Below are 21,745 nucleotides of genomic sequence, written 5' to 3' on the forward strand. Positions count from 1 at the left end.
AGTTAACATTGCCCCCCCCCCCCCCCAGTATGTGTGAAGCTGGAAGTACGTTTCCTTTGAAATGATCTCTTTTGGTTCTACCTGCACCAGTAGAACAATATGTCCGATGGCCCATATGATCAGTGCTGTCTTTGCATGCCGAGGTTCTGCACTACTGATATTGGACACAAAACATGCCTCCTTCTCTTGCAACTTGTCTGCTCAATATACAATAAACTGGGCTTGCAACATGAACCATATCAAGAATGTTGATAAACAAGAGAGTTCCTGAGGATCCATGCAGTAAAAATACAACCATCTGTAAGTGCCACTGAGATCTCTTAATGCAGTTCCCCTGATGATCTTGCAGGAAAAATAAATGATATAATGTAGGAAGTTGGAAAGGGACCAGTCAATATTGTGGATCTTGTCAAGAATATGCTCAAGTTTTACAGCAGAAGATCTGGCTGGACAAAAAGGAGTATTTCTGGGGTTAGGGGCTGACAGTGCTGACATCTTAACACACTGTGAACACAGGGGGCAGGTTGTTTTTTTATCTATTCCTCATATTACTATACCATCTGGCAATGAACACCACAAGGTTAATGATTTTTTAATCAACAATCACCTATGATAAGCTTGAGTTGAGCTCAACTTTACAGCAACAAGGTAAGGGCGGCATGCAGGAACCCCACATTTGGTGTCAATGACATGAATTGTTGACACTTTCCCACCAAAGCCTAAGCTCAAGAGTGGCTCTGCAGGGCCATTTTTAGCTCAGCAGTCCACATCACACTCTATTTCTCACAACAGAGTCACTATCACTTGAGATTGAGGAGAATTTTCACACTGCAAAATGTAATGGAAAATTGTAACCTAAATGTAATATTTATATAACCATTTTACCTACCAGAAAGTTGATATTTGCCATCAATAGAAAAATCCATTCAAGATATATTATTGTAGTGAATATTTAATCCTCTACAAAAGCAGAAATGTTGCCTTGGATTTAACCCAGGTGAAATGTGTTTATAATGTATAAAATTTACTTGGATATTTTATTGTTTTGCAAAATCTGCCATGTAAAATTCTGGTAGTGATCAAAATAAGTTATTTCAAGGCCAATGAAATGTGTTGCCCACTGATTGCCTGGTAATCATACGTGCAGTACAACATCAGTGAATAAAGTATATTTTACAGTAGTCTATTCACACTCAATACTATTTGCTACCTGTGGAATTATAGTAATTACATTCAAAATTCTCGATCTGAGTGTGTCATTTGGGATATCCAACAATTGTGCTGCCCACTTATCTGGGTGATACTTCCATTGTGTAATTTTGAGGATGTTCTGGGACTCAGGAAAAGATCTCACTTTGACCAAGAATGCATCTATACTGTCCCAGGGGATATCTGGCAGTGTCACTGTCACAATGCTAGGGTGTGCAAGAGTAAGCCAAGGGACTTCTTTAGTCAAGGGCTTGATATTGAATATATTGAAGAACTCCCAATATTTGATGAACCAAAGAATAGCATACAAATTGGTCCACTGGTCATCCAGACCATCCACTACAACCTGCATCTTCTTTGAGTTATACTATTGTTTTTCTCTCCTCAGCCTCTCTTGTTCCCTTTTATTCCTCTGTAGCTCCTTTTGCAACAAACAAGCCACTGTTTTCCTTTGCTCCTCTTGCATAGTGGCAAGTGCTTCCACTTTTGCTTCTGCTAACACTTTCTTGTCATTAAACCTCAAACAATCTATCTCCATATTTTTCCATTGTGTATCCCGAGCCATATTCAAGTTCTGTCATTATTACACTACTTGCTGTTGTTAGTGTGGTCTTCTCAAGTAGGTAGGATGCTGGAGTGATAGTGGAGATCAGCGAGCTATGTAGTTAAGGTCAGAATCTGTGCACGCATGTTGTGCAACAAAGTGTTGACATCAGATTGGTTTTGCGACAACATGTCAACTTGTTCTCTTTTTAAATGTAAAAAAAAATGTAACTGGGGGTCCCCGCTTGCTATCTGCAGATCTACCTGTTCTCAGCTGAGTAACGGGTCTCAATCCCTGACTACCCACACAATACTATTTGAAAGTGTTAGTTTTGGTGATTCTGCACCTTTGTGCTACCTATATATTTTCATTCCTTTCTCTATCTATTCTTCTATCATTCACTATTGATTGTGTTCTCTATTATTTCGCCTTTATGGCTGCTTTGTTTACCTTTGTTTACAAAACTTCGGACAGTACTGCAGAGTCCAATGCTTCCTATTCTCTAGTTACTCACATTGGACTCTAGGTACTGTATACCTGTCATACTCTCTAATAATATAGTTACTCACATTGGACTCTAGTTCCAGTCCCTGATTGCTCTCAGCAAGTGGCTAGACACTTCCTTCAAGCTTTGTTCTTAATAGGTTATGAGCCCTGTGCTCTAGCCATCTTCCTGACCTCATATCTCACCATCCAAGCGTCCTACTGCTTATCCATCGTAACCATCGTCTTCTGGGACTCTTATTATCTCATCCATCACCTCAGATTACTCTGATCTCATCTTGATCTCCAACAACAACTCCTTGTTGCAAGTTACCCCCATTTTGGACGCTTTTTTGGCCTTATCTGCACCATATCTTGCCCAATCCTTATCTGATCGTGCTGTAACTTCTACCATCGTCTTCTACGGCCTAAATAACCCTAGGAGACCTGTCAGAGTGGTTGGATTTGAGCTGGATCTTTCTGTGAGCCTTCATCATCGTTTGACCACCTTTTGGCCCCCTATTCCATATCTCCACATCCTGTGCTCGGATCTTGGCCCTATTTGAGCCATCTACTACCCTATACTATTGCACTTTACACCATCAATTTGGGGGCAATCCATCCACTCCATCATCCTCTGTGAAGTTCGCATTTTTGGCACTTTCACCCCTATTGGACCCCTATTGCATATCTCCACATCCTGTGCTTCACTTCTTGCGATATTTGGGCCATCTATTACTCTATAAAAACGTTCCCTATACCTCTGATTTGGTGGCAATCCATCCATCTTATCTGTCTCTGCATCAATTTCGACTTTTTGCCCTATTTTTCGCTTTTGGCATATCTGGTGTGTGCATAAAGCTCCAATCTTCTCTACTCTGTCCATTATCAGATAGAACAAGCCTATAGACTGTGAAGCTCGCCTGCATTGCCTCAGTTTGCTGTTGCCTAGAGCCTCTCTCAGTCTGCGGTGTTTGGGGAGCTTAAGTCACTTTGTTGACTCATATACAAGCCCTATTAACCAACACTGTCTCGAGGCGATTTCTCTGTTAATATCAGTGTGGAATTGAAAGAAGAACACAGGCGTAACCCTGTAGCAGCACTAGGAAGCCTTAGCACCCTCCTGGATCGCTTTTGGACGCTTTTTGGACCCTATTTGGACCTATCCTTGCGCTTTCTGACCCTCTCCATATCCTCTCTCTACCGCCTCACCATCTTATCTGCTCGCCTCCTACTGTTGCCCATTGTCTTTGCCACTATTCCATCGCCTATAGCCGTCTCCTACATCATTTATCATTGCTCTATTGTCTTATACAACACCCATCATGTCTGACTCTGATCCCAAGTTCCATCCCTTGTCTGGCACTAACTACCCCCAGTGGAGTGGTGAAATGCAAGCTTGGTTGATGACCAAGGGACTGTGGAGGCTCGTCTCTGGCGCTGAAAAGTGTCCTGGGACTGACACTGAAGCAATAGAGAAATGGGAGTTGAGAGCTGAAAAGGCTGCTGGTGCATTATACCTCAATGTCACCAAAGAGCAGCGCATCCATCTTGATGGCATCATTGATGATCCTGTCAAGATCTGGGAGAAACTGGCAATTGTGCACATCTCTAAGAAGCATGGGACGAGATTTAATGCCTATGACGACTTCTTCTCTATCAGAAAGAAGGAGGACGAGTCCCTGCAGGCTCTCATGACCAGAATTGACAAAGGCATGCATCAGATTCAAAATCTTTGTCCTACTGGCTTCTCATTGTCTGAATTGGATGATGAATTGACATGCATGGCCATGATTAGGGCGCTTCCTGATCAATATGCCCACTTCACTTCATCTTTACTACTTCTGGGCACCTTGGACAAGACCCAGCTCAGGGATGCTTTCCTTGCTGAAGAGGTCAATCGCCGTCGTCGTGCTGAAGTCGATTCTGCCTTGCATTCTTCGTCTACCACTGCCAATAGCACCTGCACCCATCCTAACTGCCATCATTGCAACCAATCCACCACCTCTACTCGCGTTCAGTGTGATTTCTGTGGTTTACTTGGTCATACCCAAGACAAATGCCACAGATACATAGCTAGTCGCCAACAGGCAGTGGAGGGTGCTAAGAATCGCTACAAGCGTGGCAATAAGGCTCAGGCAGGCTCCAGCAACTCTCAGAATACCTCTCAGCAGCCCAAATCTTCGCCCAACAATGCCAATTCATCTACTGTGGTCACTGAATCAGCTTGAAATGCAAGTTTTCGTTCCATTCATCCCTCTGATCCTCATTGCCCTCTCCAACTTGATGCTGACATTGATTGGAATGCAGACACAGGCGCCACTTCTCATATGACACCTCATCGTCATTGGGTGCACCACTATACCCCATATTGTGTGCCAATCAAGCTGGCTGATCACACTGTTGTCTATTCAGCTGGTGTTGGTACTGTGGTGTTTAATCCTGTGATGAATGGCAAAGTGGCTAGGGCTGTGGAATTCTCTAGAGTGCTCCATGTACCAGATCTTCGAAATAATCTCCTCTCAGTCTTGTATTTAACTCGTCAAAGTGGTTTCAATGTCACTATTTTGTCTCATTCCATGTCCTTTATGCGTGACAACACTCTCTTGTTCACTGCAACTATCAATGACAACAATGCAGCATTCCTTGATGGATCTACTGCTGCTTGTGTTGAATTGGGACATTTTACTGCGACTATACCACTTGATTTGATGCTCTGGCATCGCAGATTGGCTCACCACCATCATGCTGATGTCAAGAGACTGATACAGAGAGATCTGGTCACTGGGCTTACACTGGAATCCAAGGCTGCTCCTGATCCTGTCTGTGAACCGTGCTTGTCTGGCAAGATGCATGCCAATCCATTCCCCTCATCTGATACTCGCTCTGCTCATCCTTTGGACCTCATCCATTCTGATGTACACCAAGTCTCTTCCCCCACATTCTCTGGTTATCGCTACTGGGTCACCTTCATTGACGATCACAGTCGATTCCGTGTTGTTGTGCCTCTCAAGGCCAAGTCAGATGTCTTTGATGCTTTCAAGAGATTCAAGGCTTATGCTGAGACTCAATTGGAGCGTAAAATCAAGGCTCTGCGCAATGACAAAGGGGGAGAGTATATGTCCAAGGAATTTGAGAAATTCACAGATGACCATGGGATTGTCAGACAGCATACCACCAGGAATCGTCCTCAGCAGAATGGTGTGGCAGAGCGAGCAAACAGACTTCTGACTGAGCGTATTACTGCCATGTTATCAGAGTCTGCATTGCCTAACAACTTCTGGGGTGAATGTCTGTCCACTTTGGTGCATGTCTGGAACAGGTGTCCCACTGATGCAGTGGCCCATGCCACTCCATTTGAGTTGTGGTATGAATGCAAGCCTGACATGTCTCACCTTCGCGTTTGGGGCTGCACTGCCTATGTGCATGTGCAAAAGGACAAAAGAGGCGTCTTTGGCTCTCATATGGAGAAATGTGTGTTTATTGGTTACCCTGAGGGGTACAAGGGATGGAAATTCTACAATCCTACCACCAAGCGCACTATTATCTCTGAGAGAGCTGATTTTGATGAGCGCTACTTCCCTGGCTTGAAGAGGTCTTCTGACAATGTCCCACCTCCACCTCCCACTCCACCTTCGCTATCCATGCCATTGGGCCTGATTGAGGATGTCCCTGCACCAGGTCCAGGGGGAGATATGGGCCCACCAGCTGCACTTCAGCAGCCTCAGCCATTGCCTGACAATGGGCCTCATTTGGACCTTGATGCAAAACCACCTGTGAATCAACCTCCTGAGCTTCCAAATCACCCTCCTCATCGCTCACCTTCTCCTGACTTGCCTATTGCACTGAGACGCCCTGTAAGGGCTAGGAGACCACCTAGACCATGGTGGCTTCAACACAGACAACCTACTCCTGCCATTGAGAGTGATGACAGTGATTCTGAGGCAGTTGATGATGAAGTAGCACACTTTGGAGACTCTGCTGAGCCTAGGTCGTTTGCAGATGCAATGAAGCATCCTGATGCAGATAAATGGAGAGAGGCAGCCATGGAAGAGCTTCAAGCTCATGAGCGCAATGGTACTTGGTCACTAGTGGAACTACCTCCTGGAGTCAAGGCTATTGGTGGCAAATGGGTCTTCAAGATCAAGCGCAACTCAGATGGCACTGTTGAGCGCTACAAGGCCAGATATGTGGCCAAAGGTTATAACCAGCGCCCTGGCTTTGATTTCCTCGAAATATTTGCACCTACTGTCCGCATATCATCCATCAGAGTTGTCCTTGCCATTGCAGCCATCCACAACCTCCATTTGCGCTCCATTGACATTTCCCATGCATTCCTGAATGGAGTCATGGATGTCAAGGTCTACATGCATCAGCCAGAGGGATTCCATCAGGGTCCTCGCAATCTTGTTTGCCAGTTGGGCAAGGCCATCTATGGGACAAAGCAGGGAGGCAGAATGTGGAACCAGAAGATGCACACTGTGCTTGAAAAACTCGGATTCAAGCGTACTTATTCAGACTCTGCCATCTATGTCTTTAACAGAGCTGATGTGCGCATTATCCTGCCTGTCTTTGTTGATGACATGACACTGGCATCCACTTCTACTTCTGCACTTGACCAAGCTGTCAAGGACCTCTCCCTGCACTTTAAGCTTCGTGATCTTGGCCCTACTTCTTACCTACTTGGCATTTCCATCACTAGAGACCTAAGTAATTGCACCATCTCCCTCTCCCAACATCAGTACACTCTGGACATTCTGGAGCGCTTTGGCATGAAGGACTGCAAGCCTGTGTCCACTCCCATGGATCCTGGTTTGCGCCTCACCAAGGACATGTCTCCCAAAACATCCAGTGATGCTGCTTTGATGAAGGACATTCCCTACCTTGCTGCTGTTGGTGCTCTGATGTATCTGGCCACTACAACTCGTCCTGACATTGCCTACACTGTTGGAGTCCTTGCCAGATATAACTCTAATCCTGGTCTTACTCACTGGAGCGCTGTCAAGCACTTGTTCCGCTACTTGCAAGGCACCCTTGATCATTCCCTTGTCCTTGGTCCTGATCCCAATTCCACTGAACTCTTCACCACTTTCTCTGATGCTGATCATGGTGGTGACAAGGACTCTGGTCGTTCTACTGGTGCCTATATTGTCAAGATGGGATCTGGTGCTGTCTCCTGGAGCTCCAAGCTTCAGAACATTGTTGCTCTGTCCACCACTGAAGCAGAATACATTGCTGCTGTTGAGGCTGGCAAAGAGATTTGCTGGATGCGAAATTTGTTGAAGGAAATGGGCTATCCTATCACCTCTCCTTCCACCCTTCATATTGACAACCAATCTGCCATCTCTGTATCCAAGAACCCTGAGCACCATGGTTGGATGAAACACCTTGATCTGCGATGGCATTGGTTGAGAGATGTTGTTGACTCTGGGCAGATTGCTCCTACCTTTGTTCCCACTGCTGAAATGCCTGCAGACTTGTTGACCAAGGCTCTTGCCAAGCCTAAAGTGGAAGTGTTCAGGAAGATGATGGGACTTATTAGATCAGGGGGGAGCTGATTCTTGGGAGGTGCAGCATCAGGGGGGAGTGTTAGTTTTGGTGATTCTGCACCTTTGTGCTACCTATATATTTTCATTCCTTTCTCTATCTATTCTTCTATCATTCACTATTGATTGTGTTCTCTATTATTTCGCCTTTATGGCTGCTTTGTTTACCTTTGTTTACAAAACTTCGGACAGTACTGCAGAGTCCAATGCTTCCTATTCTCTAGTTACTCACATTGGACTCTAGGTACTGTATACCTGTCATACTCTCTAATAATATAGTTACTCACATTGGACTCTAGTTCCAGTCCCTGATTGCTCTCAGCAAGTGGCTAGACACTTCCTTCAAGCTTTGTTCTTAATAGAAAGTACGTAAAAATTATAGTACAATACCCTGGTCTGAACAGTTGTCAGGGGGTGGTCCACTTGTTAGGCTGTCAACCCTTCTCCAGACTGGCGGAGGCAAGTGCCCAGCCTGGTCAGAGGAAAACAAAGAAGAAGTTTTGTATTTAAATCTGATCAACAGTGGTTCCATACCAAATGCTGAGCTAAAGTACTCCCCTTAACACTGGGGGCCGTGTATGGTTTGGTTGTAACCTCTCTGGTAGCTTGGAACAAAGAGCTTGCAATGAACTTGGGGTACACATTTTGTTTCTGCTGGCTAGCAAAAGCTCAACGCCAGTCTGGCACCAAAGTCTTATCTTTCAAAAGATGTCCACTTGACCATGTGGTCTGGGTTTGCACAAAGTGCGAGAGAGTAATAAGAGCAAGTCCTAATGTAACAACCAAGAGTTTGTATACTCTGGCGCACAACTCAGACAAGCAGTAGTGAAGTGAGTGGGAGTGGTCACCCCTTAAAATAGGACCGAGTTAGTTGTGGGTAAACAACAGGAGGACTCGCTAAGGAGTCTCCTTGATCTATTGGGGTTTATATACATCTACAGACTATTTGTACATATGTACTATACAGTTAATGAAGGCAGTGGCTGATGATGTCATAGGGCACAGCCTGTGTGACCAGCTCCACTGCGTAACTCCCTGATTAGTCTTACATACTGTAATAATCAAAGTTTTATACTCTGGTGCACAACTAATACAGGCAGATAGGATAAGTGAAGGAGTGGATAAACCCCCTTAGAGGTAGGACTGAGTTAGTTGTGGGTAGTGTTGCCACAGTCTCGGGTAAAACTGGCTTTTTAACCAAGCTGAACTATTATGTCATGTGACTGGATTGAGCTGTGATTGCTATGAATTATGTGGCTATAAATAGTTATGACATAATATTAACTGGTTTGCAGGCCTAGACATATCAGGTTGGTAAACCTTTGGAAGGCTATGCCATAAAATTCATAATTGTTTTAGTGATTTTATGTATTGCCCACATTATAAAACTCAGATATACCTTGATCAAAACTTTCCATTTTTAGTGATAAAATCTGACCTTTGGATCTACAACAATACAAGGATGGAACTCACTGCTCTAAGGAAAAGTGAAGTCATTGAAAATAGTGAATGTATATTATATATTATAGTGGTACTTTACCTATTTTAATGGCTTGCCAATAGCGGTGCCACAGAACTAGCCTCCTGCAAAAATGGTTAAAGCACTGAGTTTTTTAATACAGTAGTGTTTGTTTAGCAATAGCTTTTAATCCAAACAAACAGATTTTGGATCTCAGAAAAATCTTCAAGAGTAACTTGGTAACTTGAAGTCATAATCACAATATGGAAGCCAACCAAGGTTTCCAGCATGTCAAACACTTCAAAGTACAGCACAGCCATATATTATATTCAAGTTGTCAACTGACGCAAATCTAGCATCAATCTTATAAACAATCTCTCAAAGAAGTTCACGTATCTTTGGCTCTCACATTGTTAAAATTTGATCATGAACTTCAAGTGGGATATTCTAGTTGTCATATTGCTCACCATTTATTAACATGGATATGATAATCAGTCATATTTCTATGGGCATCCAGCAATCCCAGTGCAATGACTTGGAAGTAATTTCCTATATTATAATTTATTATCTCCGTGGATCTCTTCCATCGCAGGGAATCAAGGGAAGCAAAGAGAAGAAGTACAGACTTATTAAGATGAAGGAACCTCACACTACGCCTGCTGCACTATGTCATGTTCTTCCCAAAGAATTTCATGACTTCCTCTTGTATACGTGTTCACTTGCCTACAGTCAGGATTCAAACTGTGATTTATTGAGCTGCAGCTTGGCTAAGCTAGCTGCGGCAACACTAGTCAGGATCAACACAGTCCTCAACACATGCAGAGCATGGAGGACTGCTGACTATTCCTTTTGCCTCAGTGGTGTCCGGTTTGTTTTCCAGGACTGTTGCAGCGGCACAAATGTTTGTGGCACTGGAGGGGGACTCAAGCCGCAGCTTTGTGTTGTGCCCAGCTTGTCCACAGAACAGACAGAGATAGTTGTCAAAATAGTGTTTGCATTCTTCTGTTACACTTTCTGTGAATGCTTATTTCTTTCTCTTATCAGACTACTCATTCCCTTTTACTTATTGGTTATACCATTAGACCAATGACTTAAATTGTTTCATGAACACCCTTACTTTCATTGGACTTCTCTTACCTTGTATAGTTCTCATCCTGCAATTGAAAATCCTACCCTGGATAGAACTTAACTCCTATCTCTGATCTCATTTCCTATAAATAACCATGTAACTATAGTAGTATTCCCCCGATACAATTCTAAGCAGTGTTCAGCTTAACTAGCTTAAACCCACTTGAACCTCGGATGGGAGAACCTCTACTTTTACCTTACCTTTAAACCTATCTTACAATAGGCCTCTACTGGAGTGAGTTTACCATTTTTGCCCAGCAAGCTGGGCAAGTCTGGAATTTTCAGAGCAGACAAGTAAGAGTGCATATGGTGAGAATTGGAATGGGACAATGGGCTGCCACAAGATGCAGGCTTTGCAGAGGATGATGAGGATATAATATTGGTATTTGATAAAAATTTGGGCTGGGTGCCAGTTTTTCTACTAACTTCACTGCATTGCTCCCAAAAGCATGAGTCAATGGTTTGGGTAAGGTTCTGTAACTTTTCAAGGAAGTCTGGCATCCCAGTGTAGGAATTCTGTCCTTGTCCTTGAAGGAAGTTCCTGGTGAGACTGGTGATAAAGTGTGCCTCCGCCCCATCCTTGGATATGGGAGGTGAGAAAATTGAACTCAACCATGTACTTGTTCAAACATCAGTTCTTGCTCATCATGGGGTGTGCAATCTGGGACTCCATGTTTCCAGTGGGGTTATGAGGCCCAAAGTTGGAATGGAGTTCAGAGAGAAACTCGGAGTAATTGTCCAAACAGGGACTGTGGTGAAATTGAAATTGTCTGGGGTCAGGATTTCCGGCTTAAACCAATCCAATGCTATTCTTTTGAGGAAGGAAATAGTGTCATTAACCTTTGCCCAGTTGGTGCGGAACACATGTTGTTAAAGTTCAGTTAACACTGCACAATGAAGAAGCAAAGCTTCCTGGGATCAGAGTCATCAAAGGTGTCAAGCTCTCTAATCTTAGTGCATGTGGAACCACCATTGGGGTTGCATATAGAGAATTTGGCAAGCAAGGTGATTGCCTGGGCCAGAGTGAGGTCTTCTATGTCCTCATTCTCTGGCTCATCACGAGGTAGCTTAGCAGGAGCAAGTATCAGAGAGTCTGGGGCTGGGGTTGGGGTAATTGGGAAGGATCGGAGAACCCCTTAGGGTTTAAGGAGAGGTCAGACATTGGGGAGCCGTGGAAATGGAGGGCATGTGTTTGACCATGGGAGAGATACAGAGGGTCTGGGAAGTGTCAGTTTGAATATACTGACAGAACCGTAACCTTCAGAGTTGTCTGAGTTCAGAGGACAGAGGTGCGCTATGGGGAACAGAGTATGAGGCTGGGAGTCAGCTTAGCTCATGTGCAAGGCCTTTCTACGGACCTCAGTCCCTAACTCAATGGAGTGAGCAGGGAGAGAGTGGAGGATGAAAGTAGAGTAGAGTAAAGATCCTTCAGAGAAGGACTAGAATACTTAGACAAGAACTTGGGTAAAAAGGTGTGTGGAACTTATTGATATTCAAACTGCAGGAGCAGAGTACAGGAGTTATGTGTAAGTTTGTCTACCAACAAACCCAGTGGTCTTATGTAGTTTTCTCCGTGGACTTTGGTTTGTTTGTACAGAGTTAGAAGGGTAGCGTGGAATACAGGATGGATTTTCCACATGTCTGGGAGTTTTAGTCGGTAGTTAACCGGCAATACTTTTTCAAGGATGATAAAGGGTCCTTCTCGTTTCCAATTGAATTTTGGGTAGCATGCTCCTTTCTTTTTTAGGTTAGTTGCTTCTAGCCAAACCTTTTGTCCAAATGTAAACATGGGTAAAGGATGTTGTGAGTATTTTTGCATGCTTGTTCTTGCCAGCTTGTGGGCTTCTAAAGCTATGACCCTTGCTTTGAGTAGGCTGGATAGTCTTTTGCTCACTGCCGGTATGTTGGTTGTTATTGGCGTTGCGGGGAGATCCCTAGAGTGGTATCCCATCTGTTCCCAGTGCGTCAATAGTTTTCCTGTAGGGTGATATTATTATCCCCTTTGTAAGGCTGTGGTCCACCACAACCACTGGCATAAGGCTGTTGTATCCATTGCTTTCTGGTAGATCTGTGATGAAGTCAACTGGAAGGTTCTTAAATGGTTCTGTACTTTTCAGACCCAAAATTGGTTGGATGGGTATTTTGATCGGATTGGTAATCACCTTGCTTTGTTGGCATATTGCACATCCTGTGACATAATCTTTGATCATCTGTGTCATACCTGACCAATAGTAATGTCTTGTTACTAATTGGGTTGTTTTTAGCTGTCCTGGGTGTCCGGCTGTTACCGAATTGTGTTGTTGTTGAATACATGTTTTTCTCTTGGTTCCTGTGGGAATGCAACAGCAACCTTTGTAAAACACGTCATCATTTTTGATGGTCCAATCCTTGGGATCTGAGTGCATCAGTAATTTGATTCCTTCACGTAAACTGGTTTGTATATGTGTGAAAAATGGGTCAGTGTTTGCTACTGTGGCGAAAACAGTTTTTGGGAGTAGTGGTGTGTCTTGTTCTTCGTTTTCTGTATATAAATCTGGTCTTCTGGAAAGATTGTCCGGAATTGTCATTTGTTTTCCAGGTACGTGTTTCAGGGTATAATTATACTGTGAGAGTAGAAGTTGCCAGTGCCTTTGCTGTGGTGTCAATTTTCTGGCTTCTTTCCAATACGTGAGATACTTGTGGTTGGTTAATATCTCTACTGTGTGGGCACTGTCTAGGATGTAATGTTTACATTCTTCTAGTCCTCTGATGATGGCAAGCAGTTCTTTGTCGTATATTTGGTAGTTTTTTTTGGCTGGGGATAGCATTTTGGAGAAGAAGGCACACGAATGCCATACTCCATTGTCATTGGGTTGGTTTAACACCACTCCAGTTGTATGTTTGGATGTGTCTGCCGCAATTTGCAATGGTTTGTTTGAATCTGGTATCTGGGTAACCGGCAATTTGCTGAAACAGTGTTTCAGTAGCACAAATGCGTCTTCTTCGGCCTTTGTCCAATTCCAAGTTTTCCCTTTTTCTAGTAGGGCGTTGAGTGGTTTTGCGAGTTCCGAGTAGTGACTAATGAATTTGCGGTAGAAGTTGGAAGTTGCCAAATCCAAGCAATTTTTGAACCTCGTGAATGTTAGTCAGTGTAGGCCAATTTTGGATTTCTGCCAATTTTACTGGGTCCATTTGTACTTGGTTTTGATGGACAATCATGCCAAGATATTCTATTCTGGCTGTGTCAAAGGTGCATTTTTCCAGTTTTAGATATAGGTTGTTTTTTAGTAGGCGTTGCAGTACCCGTTTTGTCCGCATTATATATTCTTCTGATGCTTTGCTGAATATGAGCATATCATCCATGTATATGATGAGCTATCCTTCGCCTATCATATCTGTGAACAAGTTGTTCATCATGTGTTGGAAGGTGGCTGGAGAGTTGCACATGCCGAAGAACATGATCATTGGTTGAAAGAGTCCCTTTTGCGCCTTGAAAGCTGCCTTCCATTCTTCTCCTTCTTTTATCCTTACATTGTTGTATCCCCAACGTAGGTCCAGTTTTGTGAAATGTGATGCTCCCCGTAATTTGTCTATGAGGTTGGGGATTATGGGAAGTGGGTAGGGATCTCTGATTGTTTATTTGTTGAGTTGACGGTAGTCTTGGCAGGGTCTTAATGCTCCATCCTCCTTGTCTATGTAGAAGAAGGGGGATTCCATTGGAGATTTGCTTGATCTGATGTACCCTTTTCTAAGGTTGTCGCGTAGGAATTCTTCAAGGGCTGTGTTTTCTTTAGGCAATAGAGGATAGATCTTGCAGTCCTTTGGTTTGAATTCAGGTTTAAGATTTATTGTGTGGTCATAAACCCTTCTTTTGGGTAGTCCTTCTGATGCTTTCTTGTCAAAAACCTGTGAAAACTGTTTGTACGTCTCAGGTAGTTCCATTATCTTTTTCCCGATATTGTTCTGGATGGCTAGTTCCATTGTGATGTTAGTTTTTGCAAAGATCTGGATTCTGTGTACATAGTTGATCAATAGCTCTGGTTGATCAATTGTGATGGTGCAAATCATGGATTGGTTGGAGTGTGATTGGATCGTGCGGATGGCATGTTGGGTGTCTACACTTTTTAACGTCCAGTCTATCGTGGGGTTAACCTTGTGGAGCCACGGGTATCCGAGGAGAATGTCTTCTCCTCCTAATCTGGTGATGAGGCATTTGCACATGGCATTCCTTCCTCCTGCTTCTATTTGTTGATAGGTGTAGTGGGTCATCTTCCCTCTGTTAGTTACTAATGGTTCCATCTATTAACTCTATATTTTCCTATGAAAATAATAACTCAGTCTGATAGTAAAAGACTGTGATTGAATTGTGTACCTATGAAAATAACTAGGTAGTTTGTCAGTGATGAATGATGAAGTGCCTATTGTAAGTACTCACCTCAGTCTGATAGTAAAAGACTGAGGTGTCAGTTTCCATAAACAAGCATAAAAGTAGAAGAGGAAGGTTCTGAAGATTATTGTCTAAATAAGGAAGGTGTTTTTCACAGTTAGAAATGAGAAACTTGTACTAAAAGAAATGTATCTAAAACTAGTATGTAGGATCAAATCATAGGCTGGAAGTGTATATGGGTTTATGGAACTTTTATACACCATGATCAGTCCTTCATCATTTAAGCCGCTTTTCCCTGCTTCTACCATGAAACGGGAGTTGAACTTTACTGCCATTTCTCCTGTTTCCATTTTCATCGCCATGAGGGCCACGCTAGCCGCTCCTTTTACGTCTGCAGTAATAAATGTCCCATCGAAGTCGGATTTGAAGTCCACCCATTTTGGGTATTTCGCCAATCCTTTGTATTCCGTTAATTTGGTTTCTTTCCATGCTAGGGTTGCTCCTTCTTTCATGTGTGAAAGTGCTTCAAAAACCTTCTTTTTGTCTGAGTCATAGATGGTGTCATTTATGTCAAAATATGCTTTGGCTGATAACATCCATCCATTGGCTCAGTCGGGCATTCCATCAAAATTGTCTATCTGTCCAAACTTGGTGGGCTTGGATGCTGCAGCACTAGACATGGTGCGTGTTGGTGGAATTGGAGATAGATTGGGTGCTGTGGGAAGTATCTGTGGTGTGGGAGGTGGTATTGGTTGACCTTCTGCTGTGTATTCTTCAACGTTGTTTTCGTTGTAGATGTCTATTGCAACTACTGGTGGATCATGTTGGGTTCTGGGTATTAGCTGTAGGTGGCTCTCTGCATAAAACTGTAGCCAACATGTTCTGGCTTTGTAGAATGTGTCTGCCTGTTCTCCGGTGTGGAGTCAAGTGATGTCGGGTTGGGAAAGGGAGGTGGTGCTGCTGTCCTTCCTTGTCTAGATGACACTGGGGGTGTTGCTGTCTGTGTTGGTTCTGCTCTGGTTTTTACCCTGGTGGTGGGTCTTCTTCCTTGCAATGTATTGCCGTCTTTTTTGTCCCTTCGCTATAAAGCATGGGATATGGATATAAAATATGATTGTTTTGTTACGCTTGGAATGTGCAAGCCTGGTAACATAGAGGTTCTGCATGTGTAAGCAGTTTCTGATAAGCCCTTTTGTGAATGAGTTTGAGACATATTCTGATGATGAGGTTTTGGACTGATGAATACCAAGTTACACTGTTGAAGCATACAATTGTATTGGAGATAGTAACTACAATACAGGTGTATATATATTGTGCCTACTTTAGGGTAGCTGTTTGTGTTGAACAAACAATGATGGATGGTACCGTAACAGGCAATAGCATGTGGGAAAGTGTTGGTAGGTAGCTGAGCATAGCTACTTGAGAAAAGAAATAAAGTCCATGGGGTATATATATAGGTGGTGGCTATATAGCGCTATAGCAAAAGGGTTTTTCCTGATGTTACAGGGTGTTCATCTACACAAGACTTGTGCAATAAGCTCAGATGTGTGTGCTTACTTCAATATAAAATGATAATGGAGAATGTACCCCATCAGTAGCTTGTAACCACCAAGACACCTATTAAAAATCCATATTGCATTGTTGGGGCCTTGTAACTAGCTCAGAAATGATTTTATTTTCCCCAGCTGTAAGTATGAGAACCTGAAGGTTATGAAGTAAACACTACCATAGGAAATATTGGTCTTTACTTACTAACCGCTACAGCCAACAAGATGCAATAGGGTCAATCTAAGTATTAGGTTCTCAATGTTGACATATATCACATAGCATTTATAAATGCCAATTATCATTTTATTCTCTATGATCCTCATCTACCAAAGTTACTACCATATTCTGACTTTTTAGCATTATATAATACCTTTTCTCACACTTTTACCAAAACTAAGGCATGTTCCCTTTTCAAGCCTCAGTCTTTATCTATCAGACTGAGGTATGCTATTATTCTCATATTTTCCATAACTTTTACCAACAATACCATAGTCTTATTTTATGACTACAACTTTGACTCAAACATGTCTATGTCTTCATGAACAATGAGGAAGCAGCTGCAATAAAAGGTTTTGCACTCAACATCCAGCTTGAGAATAGGGTTCCACAAAAGATGCAGCCTAAGTCAACAACTTTCCTGGATCACTGATTGCCAATTCACTAGGAATTGCCCTGGCAGCTTTTCCAGTCCGCCAGTGGCACCAATTCCCTTGCAATGACTAATCTAAAATAAAAGGGACAGTGATCCTCAAAAGCATGTGTGGGCCACGTTGTGTTGATTATTTTCCTTAGATTTGCTAGTTTGGTTTTTGTGGCAACACCAGCCCATATAATTATAATGGCCTGTCTTGGACTGGGCTAGCAGTGTCCGGCAGAGTGTGTTAGAATATACTCTGACATACCAATACTCCATAGGATAATACCTCTGATTTGTAAGCCAACCCAGTATGCAGCAGCTATACTGTGTAAGACATCCATGGTTGTATGTTATGTTTAAGATACTGTATTGTATAACCTTGGCCATATAGCTCAATTGGTAGAGCAGCTGGCATGTATCCAGAAGGTTCCAGGTTCAATCCCTAGTCTGGTCAATATCCAATTTTATCAGAGTGTACCAGCCGGGCTACGTTAGACATGATATTGTGCCTATCCTTGATGACCCGGCTGTGTGAGAGTCTGCTCATTGAAGACAATCTGGTTAGGTGAGAGGACACCCACCTTAGACGACCTGGCTGGATCAGAGTCTGCTTATTGAAGACCTGTCTCTCACCTTTTTAGGCATTAGTTTCTATGTGACGTTAGATACGCAAATATCTCATAAGTTCCAAATACGGTGTTGTCTTATTGCCGAGAGGCTCTCTAAGACTGTAGCGCTTACATTATAGATTTATGGACATGCTTGAACAACATGTTTCTGAAATGCTGTATTATACATATAATATACTGACCAGTAATCATTTATTAGACAACCCCACATATATTTTTGTTGTCTACAGCAACTTCATGAGTCCTCAGACCCCCAAGCCATCTATTCCCTCTGATATTCCTTCCAGCTGGACATTTCTGTTTACAGAACTTGCAGCACAGTGTGTGCTATTTCACTTCTGGCAAGCATTGATTCACATGCACACTGAGGGGCCAGATCTCCTCCAGCTAGAGCCAGGATCCCAGTGGGATTAGAATGCAAAACTCCCAGGAACATTTGTTAGCAAATTTAAGAGAGCAGCTGGGGTGTTAGCAGTTGCATACCTTACAAGGAGTAAGCCATTTGTATTCACTAAAGGCATTACTGATGAATGCTCAGGTAGTAAATATTTAATGGGATGCAACGTTGTGTGTAGAGCGGGTGGGCCCTTGTAATAACGGCCAGAACAACAAGCCCAAACAGAGTATACCTGAGGACTATTGACCTGCAAAAGATATTGGCATTATCACAATCCCTTCTATCATAATGGACATTCACAGAAGAATAGTTCTATGGTATCTCCCGGGCATCCTCACTGAGGAGAAACAGGCAAAAATATATTTAGCAAAGCATGTGTGATGATCTACAGCATCTCAAATGAAAGATAGAAAGCAAACACCCCAAGAAGCCCTCAAAGAGCTGGCATAAATCTTCAGAATACTGTATTAGAAGAATCCCAGGGACTTTCAGCTATTCCCTTGCGAGTTGATAGACTTATTCCTAGCGTGGTTACAACTCAGTTCATGAAGTTTGTGTTATTGAGTTATAATCTATACATTACAAATAATAAAAGTTTCACCACAGAAACTGGAGAGGCTCCACAAGCTTTTTGGTCCTTGTGCAAATCTGCACCCCCAGGCACCGGTGAACTGTGATTGCAATCCTTTGTGGAGAACAAGGCCCTCATGAGTGCAATCTTTTGTGTAGCTTACCCTGCGCTCTATGAGTCAGCCTGGGAGGTGCTGGTTTGAGTTGAGCATCCCTGCAGCATGACATGCAATACTCTGGTTTCCCCAAACATTCTGTGCACCACCAAGTTCCTTCTCTCACTAAACAAAGGCTGCAAGTCTGTCCTGGGAATCTCCCCTCTTCCTGCATGAGGACTTGCAGAGACTCTGAATGATGGTCTAGCTATTGTCTAATGTAATTGTGTTGTGACTAAACAAATGTCAGACAAATAATGACAGACATACTTACTCAATGGCCTTGCCTTCCTTGGAGGTATAACCAATGGCTCAAGGACAAGATGGTCAATGCCTTGGATGGGGAACATATTATGTGTATGAGGAGTTTGACAGGGTGTTGACAAAGTTGATTAGGATATGTGGTTTTTCACACTTATTTATTTTGCCCGCACACCTCTGCTTTTTTGAACTCCTTTCAAGCTACTAGTACTTTTTGTAACACTGGAGCTAAACATTGGGAGGAGCTGTGGCCCATGCTAAATAATTCTGCAGAGATGACATTGTTAAACCCAATGCCAGTTTGAAGGTGCTCATACAAGATATTTATGATAGAAGGCAGTGATTAATATGGAGTCCATGTTTCTAATTTATGTTAGCTTTTACATCAGGAAAAACCCTTTTGCAATATAGCGCTATATAGCCACTACCTATATATATAAATGCATTCATAGAAACTATAATACCATCAGTGCAAGTATAGACCTTATAGCTCTTATAGCACAGTAGTAGGCAAAATTTTAACCAAGGGGAAAAGTATCTATACTTCCCTCAAACTCTAAATTAATCTAATAAACTTGTTCAACAATAGTTGAAGCTAATACACAATGGTGACACTATAGACCACTGTGTTCAGTAATTTCTTTTAAACATGTTTTTTATACATCTGGCCTCACTACCTTGAATTCATATATAAACATCAGTGTGAGTTTATTGTGACTGAGAATATCTGTGGAGATGAAATCAAGGGTGCTGGTTTTAGTAGCATATAGGTCTTTTCTAGTTAGGCTATCATTTAGTCTTTTGTCATTTCTTTCTTGGACTGGGTGCATTTGCATTTAATTTTATTGTAGCTAGTGTAGTTGCACTCTGATCTTTATCTAGCTTATTGTCAACAATATTGAAAAATAAATATTGATGTTGTCAGGTTTGGGCAGGCCTAGCATTTTAAGGAGTTATTGGCTTAGCTGCAGATATATTGTTGAGTGGTCCTCTAAATTGTTTATCAAATGAGGTTTCAGGTCCTCTAGAATTCAAAGGAATAGCTATTCTATTAGTTATTTGAAGATATTGCCTTTCTCAGATGATTATATATATATAAATACATTCCCAGATTACACTATAGTCCCAAATGTAATAGATAGATGAATTTTAGAAGTGGCAGTTAGATAAGTTTGACTAGGTTTTGTAAGGATATTCCTGGGTTGTCAGTGGAAAATTTTCTTTGAAAATATTGCTACAGTGATGTTGAGATAAAAGTAGGAGCTACACTTATATAGCTATAAGTACAAAGCATATAAGACAAATATAACACACTGAATGGATAGGGTCACCAACATTTAGCAAATGTATTTTGGTAGTAAGTGTTACGATAACACAATTTTCGGATCTTTCCTTCATTTTCATTCTCCGCTTTAACCTTGTATACTTTAGCTTTCACACATGGTGCCACGCGGCACTTCCCCTTTTTGTTCAAACTCTTCTTTCTCGCGCCACATTGCCTTCTTCTTATTTTTAGATACAACTCTCACACACAGTGGAGCTGGTCATGTGGGCTAGACCCCATGACATCATCAGCCACTGACTTTATCAACTGTACAGTACATAAGTACAAACACTCTGTATTAGTATATATACCCCAATAGATCCAGGAGACTCCTCAGTGAGTCCTCCTGTTGTTAACCAACAAACTCTCTGCAGCTTAAGGGATAACCACTCCCTCATCACTACCTTTATAATGTGTTCTTGTGTGCACCAGAGTAACTAACTCTTGGTTGTTACATTAGGACTCGCTTTTCTACTCTCTCGCACATTGTGCAAAAAGTCCCACTGGGCACCCGGTCTCCAGGGTGAAGGAGATTTGGTTATTGTTTGGGAATATCCCGCATTGCAAATAGGTGCGCTCCTAGCGACGGCCTTGTAGTGCTTTGGGAGAAGAAACAAAACCTTTAATACGCGGCCCCCAGCGTCAAGGGGAGTACTATAGCTCAGCAGTGGTGTAGAACCTCTGTTGATTAGATTTTAGAATACAAAACTTCCTCTTTGAATACCTCTGACCAGGCTGGGCACTTGCCTCCACCAGTCTGGAGAAGGGTTGACAGCTTAACAAGCAGACCACCCCACGTGTGCCGCACGCAACTTTTGGGACCACCGTCCCCTTCGTTATGGATCAGCCACCACCCTTAGTAACTGTACAGTACACATGTATAAATAGTCTGTAGATGTATATAAACCCAAATAAATTAAGAAGACTCCTCATTGAGTCCTTCTGTTGAATACCATCAACTAACTCGGTCCTAAACCTAAGGGAAATTATTCACTCTCTCACTCATCCCTTTTTGCTTATTCTCACTGTGCACCAGAGTAAATTTTTTTTGGTTGTAACAAATGCATCCACCAGCATTAAGAGTGCCATCAACATTATATACGGGAATTGATATATTTAATTTTTTGAAATGGGAATCCTACTCTACCACATTAACTAACATATAATTACAGTATAGTGTTGGCCTCTCTAATAGCTCTAATAGTGATATACTGACACAGCTGCTGCAGTTTGCCATAATACTACAGAAAAAGCAGTACATGGCTAATGTTTCTGAGAACATTGACAAGTTTTCTGAGCAGCTCAGCACCATTTCTAGCCTTGTAAAGAAGATTTGAGTGCCTGACTGATACAATACACAATTTTTGGACCTTTAAATTTCATTCTCCACTTTAACTTTCTTTTGTAGTGTTCACACACTGTGCTGTGCAGCACATTCCATTCTGTTCAAACTCCACTTTTGCGCGCTGCACTGCTTTTCTTTATTCTT

General features: G+C 42.4%; 2 protein-coding genes across 2 annotated transcripts; one reads left to right on the forward strand and one right to left on the reverse strand.

Annotated features, from left to right (window-relative positions):
- Positions 1–4,536: 4,536 nt before the first annotated feature.
- Positions 4,537–4,686, forward strand: SERLADRAFT_338143 (uncharacterized protein; the record flags this gene model as incomplete). The annotated part of the gene is made up of 1 exon (XM_007312124.1): positions 4,537–4,686. A coding segment is annotated over one exon (150 nt), but the record flags the coding sequence as incomplete, so codon positions are not given.
- Positions 4,687–14,479: 9,793 nt separating this feature from the next.
- SERLADRAFT_338827 (uncharacterized protein) lies at positions 14,480–21,364 on the reverse strand (the record flags this gene model as incomplete). The annotated part of the gene is made up of 2 exons (XM_007312125.1): positions 14,480–14,622; positions 21,316–21,364. Coding segments are annotated over 2 exons (192 nt in total), but the record flags the coding sequence as incomplete, so codon positions are not given.
- Between the last annotated feature and the right edge of the window lie 381 nt (positions 21,365–21,745).

The sequence above is a fragment of the Serpula lacrymans genome, assembly GCF_000218685.1.
Source record: "Serpula lacrymans var. lacrymans S7.9 unplaced genomic scaffold SERLAscaffold_1, whole genome shotgun sequence".
NCBI classification, from domain to species: Eukaryota; Fungi; Basidiomycota; class Agaricomycetes; order Boletales; family Serpulaceae; genus Serpula; species Serpula lacrymans.